General features: G+C 55.0%; 5 protein-coding genes across 5 annotated transcripts; 3 read left to right on the top strand and 2 right to left on the bottom strand.

Moving 5' to 3' along the window:
* Positions 1 to 1,946: 1,946 nt before the first annotated feature.
* B0T26DRAFT_740902 (uncharacterized protein) lies at positions 1,947 to 3,624 on the top strand (the record flags this gene model as incomplete). The annotated part of the gene is made up of 5 exons (XM_060443903.1): positions 1,947 to 2,011; positions 2,842 to 3,034; positions 3,131 to 3,181; positions 3,233 to 3,424; positions 3,535 to 3,624. The coding sequence occupies 5 exons, from the start codon at positions 1,947 to 1,949 to the stop codon at positions 3,622 to 3,624; spliced, it is 591 nt and encodes a 196-aa protein (XP_060296380.1).
* Positions 3,625 to 3,675: 51 nt separating this feature from the next.
* On the top strand, positions 3,676 to 4,938 carry B0T26DRAFT_751622 (uncharacterized protein; the record flags this gene model as incomplete). Its single annotated transcript, XM_060445403.1, has 1 exon — positions 3,676 to 4,938. The coding sequence occupies one exon, from the start codon at positions 3,676 to 3,678 to the stop codon at positions 4,936 to 4,938; it is 1,263 nt and encodes a 420-aa protein (XP_060296379.1).
* A 166-nt stretch (positions 4,939 to 5,104) lies between these two features.
* B0T26DRAFT_776098 (Cupredoxin) lies at positions 5,105 to 7,365 on the bottom strand (the record flags this gene model as incomplete). The annotated part of the gene is made up of 4 exons (XM_060446611.1): positions 5,105 to 6,726; positions 6,777 to 6,828; positions 6,889 to 6,918; positions 7,107 to 7,365. 4 exons carry the CDS (start codon positions 7,363 to 7,365, stop codon positions 5,271 to 5,273), a joined length of 1,797 nt encoding a protein of 598 aa, XP_060296378.1. The 3' UTR covers positions 5,105 to 5,270.
* A 3,681-nt stretch (positions 7,366 to 11,046) lies between these two features.
* Positions 11,047 to 12,236, top strand: B0T26DRAFT_299509 (uncharacterized protein). The gene has a single exon (XM_060434252.1). It carries the CDS (start codon positions 11,190 to 11,192, stop codon positions 12,147 to 12,149), a length of 960 nt encoding a protein of 319 aa, XP_060296377.1. The 5' UTR covers positions 11,047 to 11,189; the 3' UTR covers positions 12,150 to 12,236.
* Positions 12,237 to 14,079: 1,843 nt separating this feature from the next.
* On the bottom strand, positions 14,080 to 14,537 carry B0T26DRAFT_299474 (uncharacterized protein). Its single transcript, XM_060434251.1, has one exon. It carries the CDS (start codon positions 14,388 to 14,390, stop codon positions 14,118 to 14,120), a length of 273 nt encoding a protein of 90 aa, XP_060296376.1. The 5' UTR covers positions 14,391 to 14,537; the 3' UTR covers positions 14,080 to 14,117.
* Positions 14,538 to 14,836: the final 299 nt, after the last annotated feature.

The raw sequence follows: 14,836 nt of genomic DNA, 5'->3' as shown, positions 1-14,836 counted from the left end.
CATCTGTTCAGGGATCCGTAACATGGCTAGCAGACCTCTTCTCTATATTCTCGCTATAGACTAGTAGTAACCGCTTCTCTATATTCTCGCTATAGACTAGTAGTGACTGCTTCTCTACATTCTGTTGAACTGCGTGTGGTAGGCAGGCGGAGTGGAAGCGGTTTAGCGTGGGCTTGAGAGCCAAGTGCAGGGTAGATCGCGGGCTGTGCCTTGCGGTCTCGTACAACAGTACCTTGTGAGGCACTGAGGGAAGCAACCTGACTGCTGCAGGTCTGCAGAACTCTGCTGCAGGCCTGCCACATAGACTGAGAGAACTCTGCTCAACAGTCTACCTCGTGGGCGGCAGGGGACTCTACCCTGCGGCCCGGGGTCTTCTTGGGCAGGGAGAGTGCTGAAGAAGACAAAGAGGAGCTGTATTATGAAGGGTGTAAATACAAAGAGTGGTGAGTGTATGACTTGCTTAAGGAAGGAAGGAAATCTATCTAAGGGAAAGGACTGGCCTTATATGGGCCAGAGGCAGATCTTCCGGAGACTCGTGGCCTCGTATTCGACAGTCTTCTAGGGGGCCTGATATGCCTGCTGCTAAGCCTCGTATTGAGCTGTGTGCTTGGCTGGCAATTTGCAGTGCCCTGGACTTCAGGGCCTTGTAGCTGTAGTAACCAGCCACACTTTAACAGACTGTATTACCCGTGCGATAGGAGCTTGCCCTTTGTTCTATCTTCATAATTACCAACCCCAGCATCCTAGTATCCCATTACAAACCACTCGACTGTTTGGGTCGTCTGTCTGTAAGGGAGCACGGGCTCCACAGGGTGCTGGGGTTGGTAATTATGAAGATAGAACAAAGGGCAAGCTCTTATCTTTCGCACGGGTAATACAGTCAAACTGGGAAGCGCATGGGCGGGAAGATGGTATTTCACGATTTTACCGGCCTAAAATAGGCTCTGCGTATCTCAACTGCCAACAGCTGCCAAGGTCCCTAGGTAGGTGCGAGGAAAAAGGTGGTGGGTGCGTGCATTAAAGCTCTTAAGTAATGCAAATTAATTTAGACATAATTATCTTTTCCGCGAGCGCACCTAGACTTCACGAGACACGAAGTTACAAGTATCCTCGGATCGACCGCAAAACATACGTCGCTCATCAATACCCATAACGTCTTCCTCCCCTCCTCCCCATCCCAAACCCGACCATCGGCCGCGGTCCGACCATTGGTGGCCCCCCGCAGCGCCGGCGACCGCCCCAGCTCTGAGACACCGGTCCCGGATATCCACACGGCTGCGCTATGACGACGGGACGGATGACTGGTCCGTATATTCCGCCGCAGGGCCTTGATCTCCTGCCGAAGCACATCGCAAGGTGCCTTGATAGTGACGTTCAAGCGGGGGACGTAGCGTTGAAGATGACGTTTTTGGTGTGTGGTGGTTAGGTAATTCCCAGTTATTTTTCTATAAATGGTATCAGAAATGGCAGTACACCGTTGATGAAAAGCTGTACAAGACTGAGCACATACCGCGATGATATCAGTACTCGATTGCAAACGGGCTGGCAGAGACGCATGGATGCAGTCCGTCGCTCAAGTGATACAATGTCGAATGCCTACCCCATATTATACCAAGCTTGAGAAAACACTGCTTGAGGCTAAAGTCGCACTGCCCTCTGCCGCGCGGCAATGATGCAATGATTCGGCGCAAAGTTGCCGGAACTTAATTGATGTACCCCCATTTCCCTAGGTAATTCCCAGCAGCCCGCTACTCAAGGGCTACGCTCGGGCTTGCACCGGCCATCTTCTCAGCTAACTACGTGGAGCAGCGACGTCGTTAATGACGTGGCAGGGTCGTTTGCAAAGTGTAAACTTAAATGTTGTTTAGCTTCCAAAATCTTCACCAACCCCTTCCCGCTTTTGATTGGCATGCTGCGATTGTGCACGGCGGCGAGGGACGCGCAGAATGCCCTCTGTCTGGATGACTTGTGCGTTGTCTTCGCAAACCACCTGTGACAGCCAGGCACTCCAGTAAGTTGTTTGGGTCTAGAGTGGGATGGAATTAAAGTGTGAGGCGCGCAAGGAGAAGTGAATTGTCGTATTGATTAATGCTTCCTTTCTACTGAGGCGACTTCGTTTTGGGGACGAATGGCTGGTCGCTTAGGGTTGCGTTAGGGTTGCGTTAAGAAATGACATATTTTTCTGCGGACGTGTCTGCATATTTTGAAGTAACCCACTAGTATAATCCTTGAACCCTGGCCGAAAGTTTCCCTAGCGTCGTAATTAGGTCGGGCCAGGTACCACTAGCGCTTACCACTAGAGTCTAAGGTACGGGCTAGGCCTCTTCTTGCTACTTCGCATCAACCTCCAGTAAACGCGGCACACACTGAGACTTGACGCGCTGTGCGTTATTTGGCTTCTAAATTCTGAGAAACAGCTCCTTGGACAGTGAGTCAACCACTTAACGTTCGTCAGACGACTTCAAAATTGGTACCGTCATTGTGCTTGATGGTTCAGCGCCGATACCGCGATTGGCGGCAATTCTGGTGCCCGACATGAAGATTTCGTGAAGTCGCGGATCCCTGTTTCAATCTCTTGCCTTTGAGTTTTGCGGAACGTCTTTCTCCCCGGACCTACAGCCTACCTGCCTCACATTGTGGCCTTTGTTTCTCTTCTGGTGGGACAATGGCTGTGCAACTGCAACTGCTCGCGCGCGGTTTTGGCCGCTGGGCCTGCCGGGAATGTCTCCACCTCTTTTGCCATCTTTTCGTAAGATACCTGGCCTTCCTTCTGAGAATCATTGCCGTTGGGGCCCCCGGGCAGGGAGAGGGAGGGCGGCTGATCGCGACGTGCAAATACAGCTATCGTCCAATCCCCGACGGCTACACGCGCCTCCTCCGCCTGCTTCCACACAGCCACAGGGACGCGCCTATCAGGTGTGAGCTCCTCGACCACCATCTGCTCGACTCTGGAACGGGGACGCGGCCCTATGAAGCACTTTCCTACGTGTGGGGGCCGCCAGGCAGGTCTTCGGTTGTCTACATCAAGGACTTGGTCAATCCTCCCCGCTATTACGTTCTGCCCGTCACCGAGAACCTCCACGACGCCCTCACCCGGCTCCGCGACTGCAGCCTTGCGCGCGTGGTCTAGGTCGACGCCATCTGCATCAACCAGGAGGACCTGGGCGAGAGGGAACGACAGGTGCAGCTGATGGCCCTTATTTATGTTCGGTCGCTGCGCGTCGCCGTCTAGCTCGTGGACCCGCCGCTGCCGGCTGGCACGGATGCCACCAAAGAGCCGGTGGATGCAGAAAGAGTCGCCGCGGACTCGGACACTACGCTGGCCATCCAGGCTCTACTTAGCGCTACATGTGGAGTCAAAGATAGGACAGCAAAGAAGGCCATTTCCAGTATATTTCAGAGGGCGTGGTTTAGGCGAATCTGGGTAAGTCTGAGCCGGCCTCTCTACTAGGGCTCCCTCACTCTTTTTCCTTACCATCGCTTAGTACCTGATGTGCGCCATGTTAACAAACGGAACATGACCACGTGCTCCAGGAAATAGCTTCCGCCCAAAATGCCCTGATCATGTCTCGCCACAGCGAAATTAGCGGCCAAGCGTTTTGTGCCGGCCTGGATGCTTTTTAACTCGATGGATTCAACCTGGACCCGGATACGAGGGTGCGAGCTGGCTCGGCAATGTTCCTCATGCGTGGAACGGCCTTCCGGTCCCAACGGGCCATGAAGGAAGGGCCCGCCGGCAATAGGTTGTCCCTCGGAGTACGGGCCCTGCGGGAACTGATCAACATGTTCCACAACCGTGATGCCACCGACCGCCGGGACAAGGTGTATGCCCTTCTCGGCATGAGTTCCGACGCTCCAGCCAGTCTTTCTCCCGACTACACGGTCCCGTGGAGTGACCTACTCCGGCGTCTCACCGGCAACCTGTTTGGAGGACGGGCATCCGTCGAGGCGTGGGATGACAGCGATGTCTTTGTGTTCACGACAAAGGCTCGCTTCCTGGGAGTCGTTGACAGAACCCCGAACCGCCCAAACACCAAGGACTGGGCAGGTGGCGGAGAGGCGAGAATACAGTGGTCACCTGCAGCCAGGCATTCCAAGACCGAACGACTTCATTTCTCCTACGTCAACTACGGCGCCTCGGCCAGGCGGACCTTGAGCGGCGACAATCTCTGTTCTATCGAGGGCGTGTCGGCTCCGATGATTGTCAGGTTGTACGGAAACAATCTTGTTCTTGTCTCGACCTCGGTCACCTTCCAAGACGACATCCATCTGCATGCGACACAGCCGCTGACGTGGTCGCCCGAGACAGCCCACTGTTATCACAATGTTTCGATTATCTGGGACTGGGGAAGTTCGTCTGCCGATCTGACAGACAGCCAGCAATGGTCGTTCGGAACCCAACTTCCTCATGGCTGGACTCAAACGGCCGAGACGATGGAGGGCGCCGCCTTGCTGCTGCGGGACGCTTCACGCTACAGCAAAGCAGCTGACCTCTGCCATATGGCCATTGAAGCTTACACGGCCAGGAAGAGCTCGCGTACGCTTGCCTCCGTCAAGACGCTCAAGTCGATATACGGGCTCTGGGGGGACAAACTGGGTGTGCCGGCGGTGGAAGACTTTCTCCAGAGAGGTCTCAACTACCTAGACTTGCCGGAAAAACGGGTAGGCCTCGTTGGGAAAATCGACGATTCGGCTTTCGACAGGTTTCTCACCCGACGACCTCACAGCAAACAAGCTACCGGTGAAGTAGCGCTTAAAGTGCTAGCAGCCTCTAGGCGCCTGGATAGATTTAAGCTACTCCTCGACCGTTGGGGAGGTGACATTAACATCACGCAAGACGTGGTAGACACAGCGACGCGAAACAGTCGACACTCACACGAGATGATGAAGCTCATTTTCAGCCGACAGCAAGATCTTGACAGCAAGATCTCGACATGACGCGCGATGTCTACTTGGCGATAGCGTCTGATCAGGGGCTGGTGGGCTCTGTGCGCCATCGGCTCCCCGATCCTCAGACTCTACTAGAACGGGATGAGGCGAAGGCGAAGGCGAAGATAGATAGATGATGAGAGGAGTGAATGAGAGGGGTGAATGAGAGAGAAAGCCATGCACCTAGGACCTATCTGTTTTTGGCCGAACCGAACAAGACGTCGGGATATGAATGGAGAGCCCGAACGCCACCGACAAACAACTCCGACTCCCACATAAAATAAAGGGAGGGGCAAAGAAATGGAAGGGGAAAGGAAAGGGGAAGAGAAAGAAGAGACCCATCACCCAATCCTCCTCACCGCAGGCTTCAACACCCTCTCCGCGCCCGCCGGCAGCCCGCCCTCGCCGGCAAAGCGCCGCTTAAGCCCCGAGTCGAGCTTAGGCAGGTACGGGCTGGAGGGCTGGTAGGCTCGCCAAGCATTGCAGTTGGGCTCCATCTGATCGAGGTGCATTAGCGTGGGGATCTCGCTCTTGCGCTCCAGAAACTGGATCCCCAGGCCGCTGGCCACGTGCCAGCCGATATGGCAGTGCATGAGCCAGACGCCCGGGTTGTCGGTCTTGTACGCGATCACCAGCCAGCCGGATCCGGGCATCTGCACGACGTCGCGGCGCACGGGGTTGTTGAAATTCAGCTGGCCGGCCATGGTCGCCGCGTCGAAGACGCCGGTCCCCAGGCCAAGAACCAAAAAGTCGTGCCCGTGCAGGTGGATTGGGTGCGGCAGCACAAAGTCGTTCTGCAGCACCCAGAAGGTCCAGACATTCGCGCCGGCGACCTGCACCAGGTTGATGGCGGCGGGGAACGACGTGTTGCCCTGCAGGATGTACTCCAGCACGGGGTGGTCCCACTCGACGACGATGGGCGTGTTGCGGATGCTCCACTCGAAGACCTGGCCGCGCGGGCCGGTGGGGAACGCGAGGTCGATGGGCAGCGTCGACGGCGCGAACGACGCCGCCGGCACCGTGCGCGTGACGACGGGCGCGAACCCCGTCTCGCCGGCGCACGCCGCTACTACGGGCGTGCCGCGGTTGGTCGGCAGGCCCGTGGCGCTCGCGCCGTCGTAGTGGAAGATGGCCGCCGGGAACGGGTTGTGCGTCTTGCCGCAGTTGTTGGCCGCCTCGAGCGTCGCGTTGAACCAGTAGTTGGCCACGGGCTGGCTGGCGTCGATGATGACGTCGTAGCGCTGGCCGACGCCTAGGAACAGCGTGCTGCGCACCGTGGGTGTCACGGCGACGAGGTCCGTGGCGATGACGGTGAAGTTGTGGCCGACGAGGGACACGGTCAGCGAGTTGTCGACGCTGGTGTTGATGAGGCGCAGCAGGTGCTTCTTGCCGGGGGTCAGCGTGACGCGGTCGTAGGCGCCGCCCGTCGCCGCGGTGGGGTGCACGTTCTTGCCGCGGAACAGGATGTTGTCCGAGTCGGGCGGCGCGCCGTTGGCCACGAGCTCGGCCCGCAGCGTCAGCCGGTCCGCGGTTTCCCAGTAGTAGTCGGTCATGGCGTACGGTCCGAGGTCGATGTCCCAGTTGGCCGACGTCGGCCCGTTGACGATCAGCGGGCCCACGACCCCGTTGCCGTACTGGTTCGAGTAGTGGCTATGATACCACGACGTGCCGTACTGCGTCGTGTGGAAATCATACGTCTTGTTGTGCCCCGGCGGGATCGGGCACTCGGTCACCCCGTTGGCCCCGTCCTGGTTGCTCTCGCCAAACTGCCGGATCCCGTGCCAGTGGATCGACGTGCTGCGTTGTCGGTCAGAGAATGTCCCGACGTGGGGGCGATGGATGCGTACCCATTGTCTTGCATGTCGTTGAAGACGTTGACAATCACATAGTCTCCCCAGTCTGGCGCCGCCATGTCAGCTCTTGATCAGGGTTGGGACGGAGAGTTGGCACTTCACTCACCGGCTGATATTGTTGGCCCGGGATATTGGCCTTCGCTTGTTAGTTGCATGTTGATGTTTTCGTCGGACGGAAAAGGTGCTCACCGTTGATCAGCATGGCGACTGCCTTCGTGACGCCATCTGGGCCCACCCAGTTCGTTACATTAGTGATGTGGAGGTTATACTGTTCCGGCACGGGTTAATCACGAGTAAGTCACACCAGGACACAGGGTCGGCAACATACAGTGAGCGTGTTGAACGCTGGCGGCGTCGTCACTTCATAGTCGGTGCTGATGTTCCAGCTGTTCTTCCAGCAGCCGCGGTTGGTGGCGTTGTTCTGGCCGCACGGCCTGCCGCCCGGCGTGATGGTCTGCCGCGGCAGGAGGTCGATGACGGCGTTGGGCGCGTGGTGCACGGGGTTGGCAACCGACACGGAGACCAGCAGCGCCAGCGCCACAGCGCAGCAGGCTGTGGCTGGCCGGCCGAAACACCCGAGCATATTGTGGCCGGCGAGCGGGAGCTACGGGGCTAAATGGGATTTAGATGAACTGTCACTTCACTTCGGACGAAAGCGAAGGCGCCTGTTCTACGATGATGGCCTGCATTCCGGGCAAGTGGGATACCGCGACAATTTTATATACCTTACACGATGACTACACGCCGGCCGCTCTCTGCTTCCATGTTCCAGACCAGGTAGCCTCTCCTCTGCCGCTTCTCGTGGCCTGGCCCTGATGCAGGCGCAAGATGCGAGCGGCGGGCGGGCGGGCGAGCGAGCGAGCGTGGCTGCCTGCCTGCCTGCCTGCCTGCCTGCACGCACGCACGCACGCACGCTCGGAACTCTGCGAAGATCTCGAACAGAGAGGGAGGGCTGCGGCAGGCTTACTCCAGCCAGCCGTCCCTCACTGCACTGGGCAGGTACCACGGGTTCATGCCTCCAGAAGACGGCACGCGCGGAACGACAAACAGGGGGGTGGCCCGTTTCCCGACCCCGGTCTTTGGTGATAAAAAGACTTACTTCCTTTGGCCGCACGTCGCCCCTTTTTCTGGATCCCGTGTAGATAGGCACTCACGGCTCACGGCTCACACACTCATGCTCATAGCGATGGAGATCAAGTCATGGAAACTACATTATGTGCTTCGTTAACTACGCGAAAGCTCATATTAGCCCCTATTTTGGCGTGCGGGAGGATCGACTAAGCGAAATCGAGGACTATGCCAAGCAGCCAGCCGCGATATGCCGTGAGGCTGAGGCCGACAGCGGCGCCGCTTGCCTGCGTCCAGGCGTTCAGGTCGGGTTTGGCGGTGGGTGGGTGGATGGTGTGTCTGGTGCAGCGCGGGGTAATAAGCCACGCACTGCGCATCATCAACAGCATCGCATGAATGTTTGTGGCTCGGGACCGTGGTGGGGGGTGTGTGGTTCGGCGCACGGGCCCAAAGAGGAATGGCATGGCCACGCCACGGCTGGTGCCGACTAGTCGAAGTGCGGAGAAGTGGCGGCAGCAAGGTGACAAAAAGTCTTGTTCGAGGCTTGTTCGTTTGCTTTGCTGCGCAGCCCGTCAAGACTTGACTTGTTGTTGTTGAGGTCATCGTGCACGCCGTCACCAGGACCCTGTCCAGCCGTGCCGGGCCTAGCTTCTTCGTTAACAATTGCACGGGTCCGAGAGCAGGGATTCACTACCCGCTGCTATTTTGGTCCCGTCAGAGACAAACCCGGGCGACGTGGGAGCGGTCAATATAGTCCATCAATAGGCGAGGAATCCACTCGAGTCGATTTGATGGCCGACTGCCCTGTTCAGCCCTCTGGGAATTGGCTGCTGGCCAGTTTTGCTCCCCTCGTGATGCCACCCAGCCCTGTTTCAAGACCTGTCGCTTAGGCGTGGCAGGGTTGCCACGACACGGGACGTAGATTGCCCAGCACCCAGACTGCAACCGTCTGTCGGTCTGAACAGGGAAGGTGCGTGCGCTTCCAAGGGTTTTAACGTGCCACAGCTATGAGCTAGCCACGCGTTGTCGTCTGTCCGTCGCCACCAGCTACGCCTCTCGCAGTAGCAGCACTGCTGAGCTTCGGCACCGACGAGTGCAGGTGGTCAGGTAGCAGTGGCATCGGCCGAAAACTGAAGCTATTGCCAACCCAAGTGGCTAGTCGACGCAATCGTCAAATCAGCGGCGCCGACAAGCGAGAATGCTAGGCGAGCACGCCGTCCAGTACTGGCCATGCCCGAGCCACAGGTGTGATGTGGTGGTGCGGGCGGCGCTGGGGGGGCTTTAACCGCCTCGGAAACAAGGAGCCGGCTATTTAGCCGGACCACACGAAAGACGGCCCTGGTAACACAGGGCCGGCCTCCGATCAGAATGGCAGGATCTGCAAGTCTAGTCTGATCGTCTAAACATGGGCAGGCCGGTTCTGGGATACCTGGCTGTGACGGCATCGGCATTGCAAAATGCTTTGTTGGAGCGAAGATGAAAAACCAGGAGCAAGCGAGAGACTAAGGGAGGTAACCTCAATAGCCACTGTCTTGAACAAACAATCACGAAGATGTGCACATCAACCGAAAGTGTGCTGCAACCACACGAGCATGAAGCAGTAGGAGAATTTGCGTTGATTGCGTGCAACATTTCATCTCGGCGTCCGCCGCGCTGGGTCGGACAGGATCGCCCCCCTTAATAACGGCATATTGTTTCCATATTGGCAGCCACTACTCACCAGGCCCTGCGCCCTTTCGCTACTGTCCCCGTCATGCACGGCGAGCAGACATACAGAGCAATACTCTGCGCCTCACAGTGATGTAAATCGGGTCTGAGACCTAATATCTTCATTCAGGGCATGCATCGCATGTGAGAGGTATATGCTGGTGTGTGGTTTGGAGTTTGTCCGAAGGCTCGGCAAAAGGTAAGGGGCGCATTCCCTACTGCAACATTCACGACGCTCCTTTGTAGAATTAGCCAAGCTTCATCCACCAGCTGTGCATCCGCCAGCTGTGCATCCGCCAGCTGCCCAGTGTGTTTCAATATAGGAATAAAACCGTCTTGAGAGGCTAGTACAGGGGGTTCAACGATTTCAAAGCCTTAGCCGACGCCTGGCGAGGTATCTATCTGCGCTGCGGGTGTTCGAAACTTGGGTAAGGTACCTAGGTATTGTAAAGTGTGACCTCTTCATTTTGCCTGAGCATCTTGCCTGAGCATCCGTCTTGGTTGTGTCTTTGTCCGGTCTTCTTTTCCCCCTATGGTTTAGGTACACTGCGACAATGCCAACAATAGAAGAAACAAAGAACAAAGAACAAAGAAAAGTTGCAATGCTAACCGATAGCTAGACCCTTCTGTGCATTTCAGAAAACATAGTTTCACACACATGACCCCAGGCATACCAAACTAGGCACGGACGAGCAATAATTTGGTACCCATATGCAAGCGACAGAACTCACGACAAATGAGGCTGTCAGAAACACTGCACACTGGATCTTGTGGAATTGATGGGGTTGTAATTGCTTGATTGTATTGCCCTCTTTCTAGGCTCTCTGGCTCTGCCAGAGAGCATTTCTTATAGCCATGGCCAGGTGGCGAGGTTATTGCGCGTCTGTGGCTAATAGTGACAAATTCATGATTCTAGCACCTTCTAGAATCTCCCTTCTTTCTGATAGTGACAAATCCATGATTCCAGCACCTTCTAGAACCCCCCTTTTTTCTGACAGAGGCCATCTTTTTTTTGTTAAGAGATTACATGCGGTGCATGAAATCAATCATATTATGCCCGCAGAGATTATTCTAGTAATGAAGAATGAAAGAAGACGCTGTTTGAAAGAAGACGCTGTTGTACACTCACGAGTCAAATAGGGGGCAATTGGCCTGTGCGCCTTGTCCCCCAGGCAATGACGTTTTCAAGATAGCGGCGACAAGGTTTTAGCATACAGGATTGCCGAAAGATGTAACTTTTCTTTATTCTATTGCTACAGAAACAAAGAGAAAAATAGCACCAATCAATTGGGAACCGGGTGTCGCACAAGGGTTGTGGCTGAAACAGACTAATGGTCTGCACCATGAACAGCTCGTGTCTGCCAGAACACACGAGTGGAAGAGCATGTCAACAAAGAAGTAACCGGAACAGCCGGGTCGATCAGATATAGCATGACTGTGTCAAGAGTTGGCGGTTAGCTTAAGTATAATTGGAACCCCTAATAAGAGGGACTTGCAATGCAAACTCTTTCCCGGTCAAAGATATTTTAGAGTCGTAACCCTTTCCCGGTCATAGATATTTTGGAGCCGTAATCCTTTCCCGAAAATCCACGCCACAGAAAGTTCATCACGCCACCCCAGAAAACTCACCAAATGCATCCACAAATGGATTTTAACATTGCACTTCTCAAGGTTGCGAATACCCAACAATATCTACGACAAAAAGCACAGCAGGTCCGTGCTTTTCCACGGCCCATTCCATCGATTGCCTTCCTTTTCATGGTAATATCTGCAACATTGGGGTATCAATGGTCTGTTCCATGTGCCATTTCTTTCTTTGCTGCACTCGTGCTCCGCAGCGCTGCTGAGCATTTTGAATCTCTTGCACGCGAGCAACTTGGCCTTCTCTGGGTGGAGCCTGGAACGAAGTCTCAGGCAACGGCAGCTCTGACAGCATTTTCGCCCGCATCGCAGCCGGAACCTTGCGGATGCCTTGGTTGCTGTTTGTACCGGCAATTTTTGAGCTTTGCAGCCGCAAACCTTGACCACAGTCTCGAGTTGTGTAGCATTGGTTCAGAGGAGATATTCGTGGATGCACCCTCGGAAGCATATCCACGAAACTTGGACAATGGTATCCTCGGGATCTGCGACTCTCGGTCAGAGAAGGAGTTTGTGGCTGCAGATTCTACGACACACCCGCCACTGGCCTTGAATAGTACCGAGGCTCAACAGGGAGGGGAGGAGGGCACAAATGAACGGACGGTGTCAGGCGAAGCCACTGAGGCCACGAGCATGGAAAATTCACCAAGGCCACTCGAGGAGCAGCCCGAGCCCGAAAGAATGGAAATGGACGTCAGAGAGAGGCCCAGTAGCCCAACAGTCATTGTCCCTCCCAGCCAGCACCCGACACCTCCCACGCTCATCTTTGAACCATTCACTCCCGACAGCCTGAGCTCTAGTGTGCTAGAGTCCATAGAAGTCATAACGTCGCCGCTGCTCGACCAACTTGCACCATTGCCCAGCATCGACGGTATCATCCGCCGCAGCTTATTCGACGAGCTGAACAGTGCCGACTCCTCTGAGGATGAAGATTTGGATTTCCACTTCAACTAGTCGTACATTCTCGGGGTAGGAGGCGGAAATAGGCGGAATCTGTGGTTAAATAGCACTTGCAGAGGCCAGCAAACGATGCGGGCAGCGTCCAGCCAACCATCAACCGATCCGCCCAAGGCAACCCCAACCCCAATCCTGCCTGGTGTGCCCGAGATCCGCCTCATCGGCAACAGATGTCTCAGCGCGCGCGACTACTACGACCTGAACGGCACCGGCGACGCCAGCGAGCACTACCTGCATTGCGCACGCAACACCAGGTACGAAAACAAGTCGACATGGCTCTGCTTTGGCCCAGATGGGTGCCCAGAGCCGGGCCTCGCAGTATTATACAATCTGCGGACAAGAGGAGGGCAAGGAAGAGGAGATACGGTGCAGTAAGTATTAGAAAATGGCCCCGCTGCCGAGCTGGGGCTGCTGAGGAAATACGCGAGATGTAGGCCCGTGAGGACGCGAAGATGTGGACAGAACGGAATGCGCGACTTGCCGGGGCGCCGGGAGGACAGGTATAGACAGGTATAGTCGTGGATGATGCTCGTCTGGGGAACTTGGACGACGATACCACTTCGTTTAGCTTGGTCCAAGGCTAGGGAGGGAGCAGTTCTGAGCTGGGCCCAGCGGATTCACTTCCGGCGCCATGGTCCGCGGGTTTCCTTGCAGCTCCTTTTTTCCCCTATTATGGGTTGGGGCATTTTGAACAGGTTGTATATCGATAACCACGCCTATATGCAGTGTCCATTTCTCTAAATAATTAATACACATTGCCGAGTGCTATCCATCCTATAATACCGTGACATCCATATGAGCCCTTGCGGTTTTGTTCCCGAGTTGTTGCGTGTCGAAGTTCGACACTGGAAATGGGCGAAAACTTGAGTTGTGTTGAGAACTAACTACGTAATTAGAATTTGGTTGCCCGGGTGCGTTCATCGGCGGGTTTATTAGACGTATCCACAGCCTGATAAAACCCTTATCAACGAACGAGGTCATAGCTCAAAATGGGTCATGGAGTTTGACCCATGTTGAGCCGTTATGACCCATGTTGAGCTGTTATGACCCATGTTGAGCTTTTCAGTCAGCACATAGCATATGCTAAAGGTCAGCCGACCAACCCAAAGTGGAAAAGACCGGCGAGCAAGGGTAGACATCTATAATATTGCTGCACAATTATTACTCTGCTTCACCATATGCCGAATTTGTACTCAATACCTCAATCTAATAATAACAATTCAGGGGAATTAATCCGCAATGGATGTATTACCAACCTACAGAGGAGCAACAGCCGACTTTGAAAGTAGAGCCTCCAGGCACTACGTAGCTTATGCCTAGTATGAACATGACCCTACGTCGTCCCCCCATCCTTCAGACGGTACCCTTAGCGATACCGGCGACGAAGAGTCTACAGGCGATGAGGATGAGCAGGTGCTCGAGCAAAGTATAGACGATACGATAGAACAATTCTGGAACGAGGACGATGATCCGATTACGGAGACAGCGGGAGAGGTCGTCCGAGGGATGGGTTTTACCAAGGTGAGCTGCTCTAGCATATACTGAACCTCGACTGACTTGAAGCAGAACACTCTCAAGGATTACGGCCTAATTATCAGCGGTGGCCGTAAACATATTATCTCTATGGCTGAGATTATTGACAGCATTACTATTCTAAGCTATTGTCACGGCAGGTGCCAGACAGGTGGTAAGAGCTGGCACACCCCGACCAGACATTCTGGTTTAGGATGTGGTCAGTGCATAACGTCACCAACTCAACCTATTTCTCTGCGCCCTGCGCAGCCTTTGGAACTTTCTTTTCTTTTTCTTTCCTTAGCTTTAGATTCTACGAATACAGCGACCATATTGCAGCCCTGTCTCAAATTAGTTGACTGTGCGGTGACAATCTAAAGCTCAATCTCACTACTCGCCTGGGAAGGCAATTGCAAAGAATATCCCCCGGAAAAGAACAGAACCCCGCGGTCGCTACACAGGTGTACGATCGCCGACCGAAAGAAAGCACCCAGGCGGAGTGCTAGAAAGAGAGGCGACCGGTAAGATGCCTACCGCCGACGATACCGCCATGCAGGCAGTTCTGCAGACGGCTGTCGACGAAGTGAACTTCGATCGCGAGAGCTTCATGAGAACCCACTCTCGCAAGAAGTCAGAGACCACGTTAGCTATGCTAGCCAAGCAATCCGAAGTGACCGCCAAAGCCACCCAGGTCCCAGCGAACCCCACTAATGACCGAGTGGACATCTACGACTTTACGAACCGTGTCCTGCGCGATGTCGACGGCGCGAAGTTCACGCTCTCTGTCGATGAGATCGATAAGGACCTTCAGGAGAAGATGTCCGACATGGCAGCCGCATTCGTCAAGCGGAACAAGAATGGACCCGCCTTACCCTTTGGCACGTGGTTACATCCAGATCTCGTCGCTTTTGAGGGACCTATGGATATCAAGGACTTTGAGCAAGCATCGACTAAGCATCCTGACGAGCATTACTAGGAGTTCAAGGTCCGCACGTTTTTAGCGCACGGCCTGTACGACCAGATGTCTCAGCTATATAGCATCGCTCGCTATCAGGCAGTCGTTATCGATAACCTCAAAGCATGGGCAACCCGAATCCTGACACAGAATACACGCTCAGCCGCTGCGACTTCGGTTACGAGCCCCACAGCTGGAACCCTAAGCCCAGCTGACG

The sequence above is a fragment of the Lasiosphaeria miniovina genome, assembly GCF_030549165.1.
Source record: "Lasiosphaeria miniovina strain SMH2392-1A chromosome Unknown B0T26scaffold_4, whole genome shotgun sequence".
Lineage (NCBI taxonomy): Eukaryota > Fungi > Ascomycota > Sordariomycetes > Sordariales > Lasiosphaeriaceae > Lasiosphaeria > Lasiosphaeria miniovina.
The sequence above is the reverse complement of the archived record's forward strand: the minus strand, read 5'-3'. Positions and strand labels throughout refer to the sequence as shown.

Coding starts and splice junctions, on each gene's coding strand:
- B0T26DRAFT_299509 (XM_060434252.1), top strand. CDS start 11,190: ATGCATCCACAAATGGATTTTAACATTGCACTTCTCAAGGTTGCGAAT.
- B0T26DRAFT_299474 (XM_060434251.1), bottom strand. CDS start 14,390: ATGTCCACTCGGTCATTAGTGGGGTTCGCTGGGACCTGGGTGGCTTTG.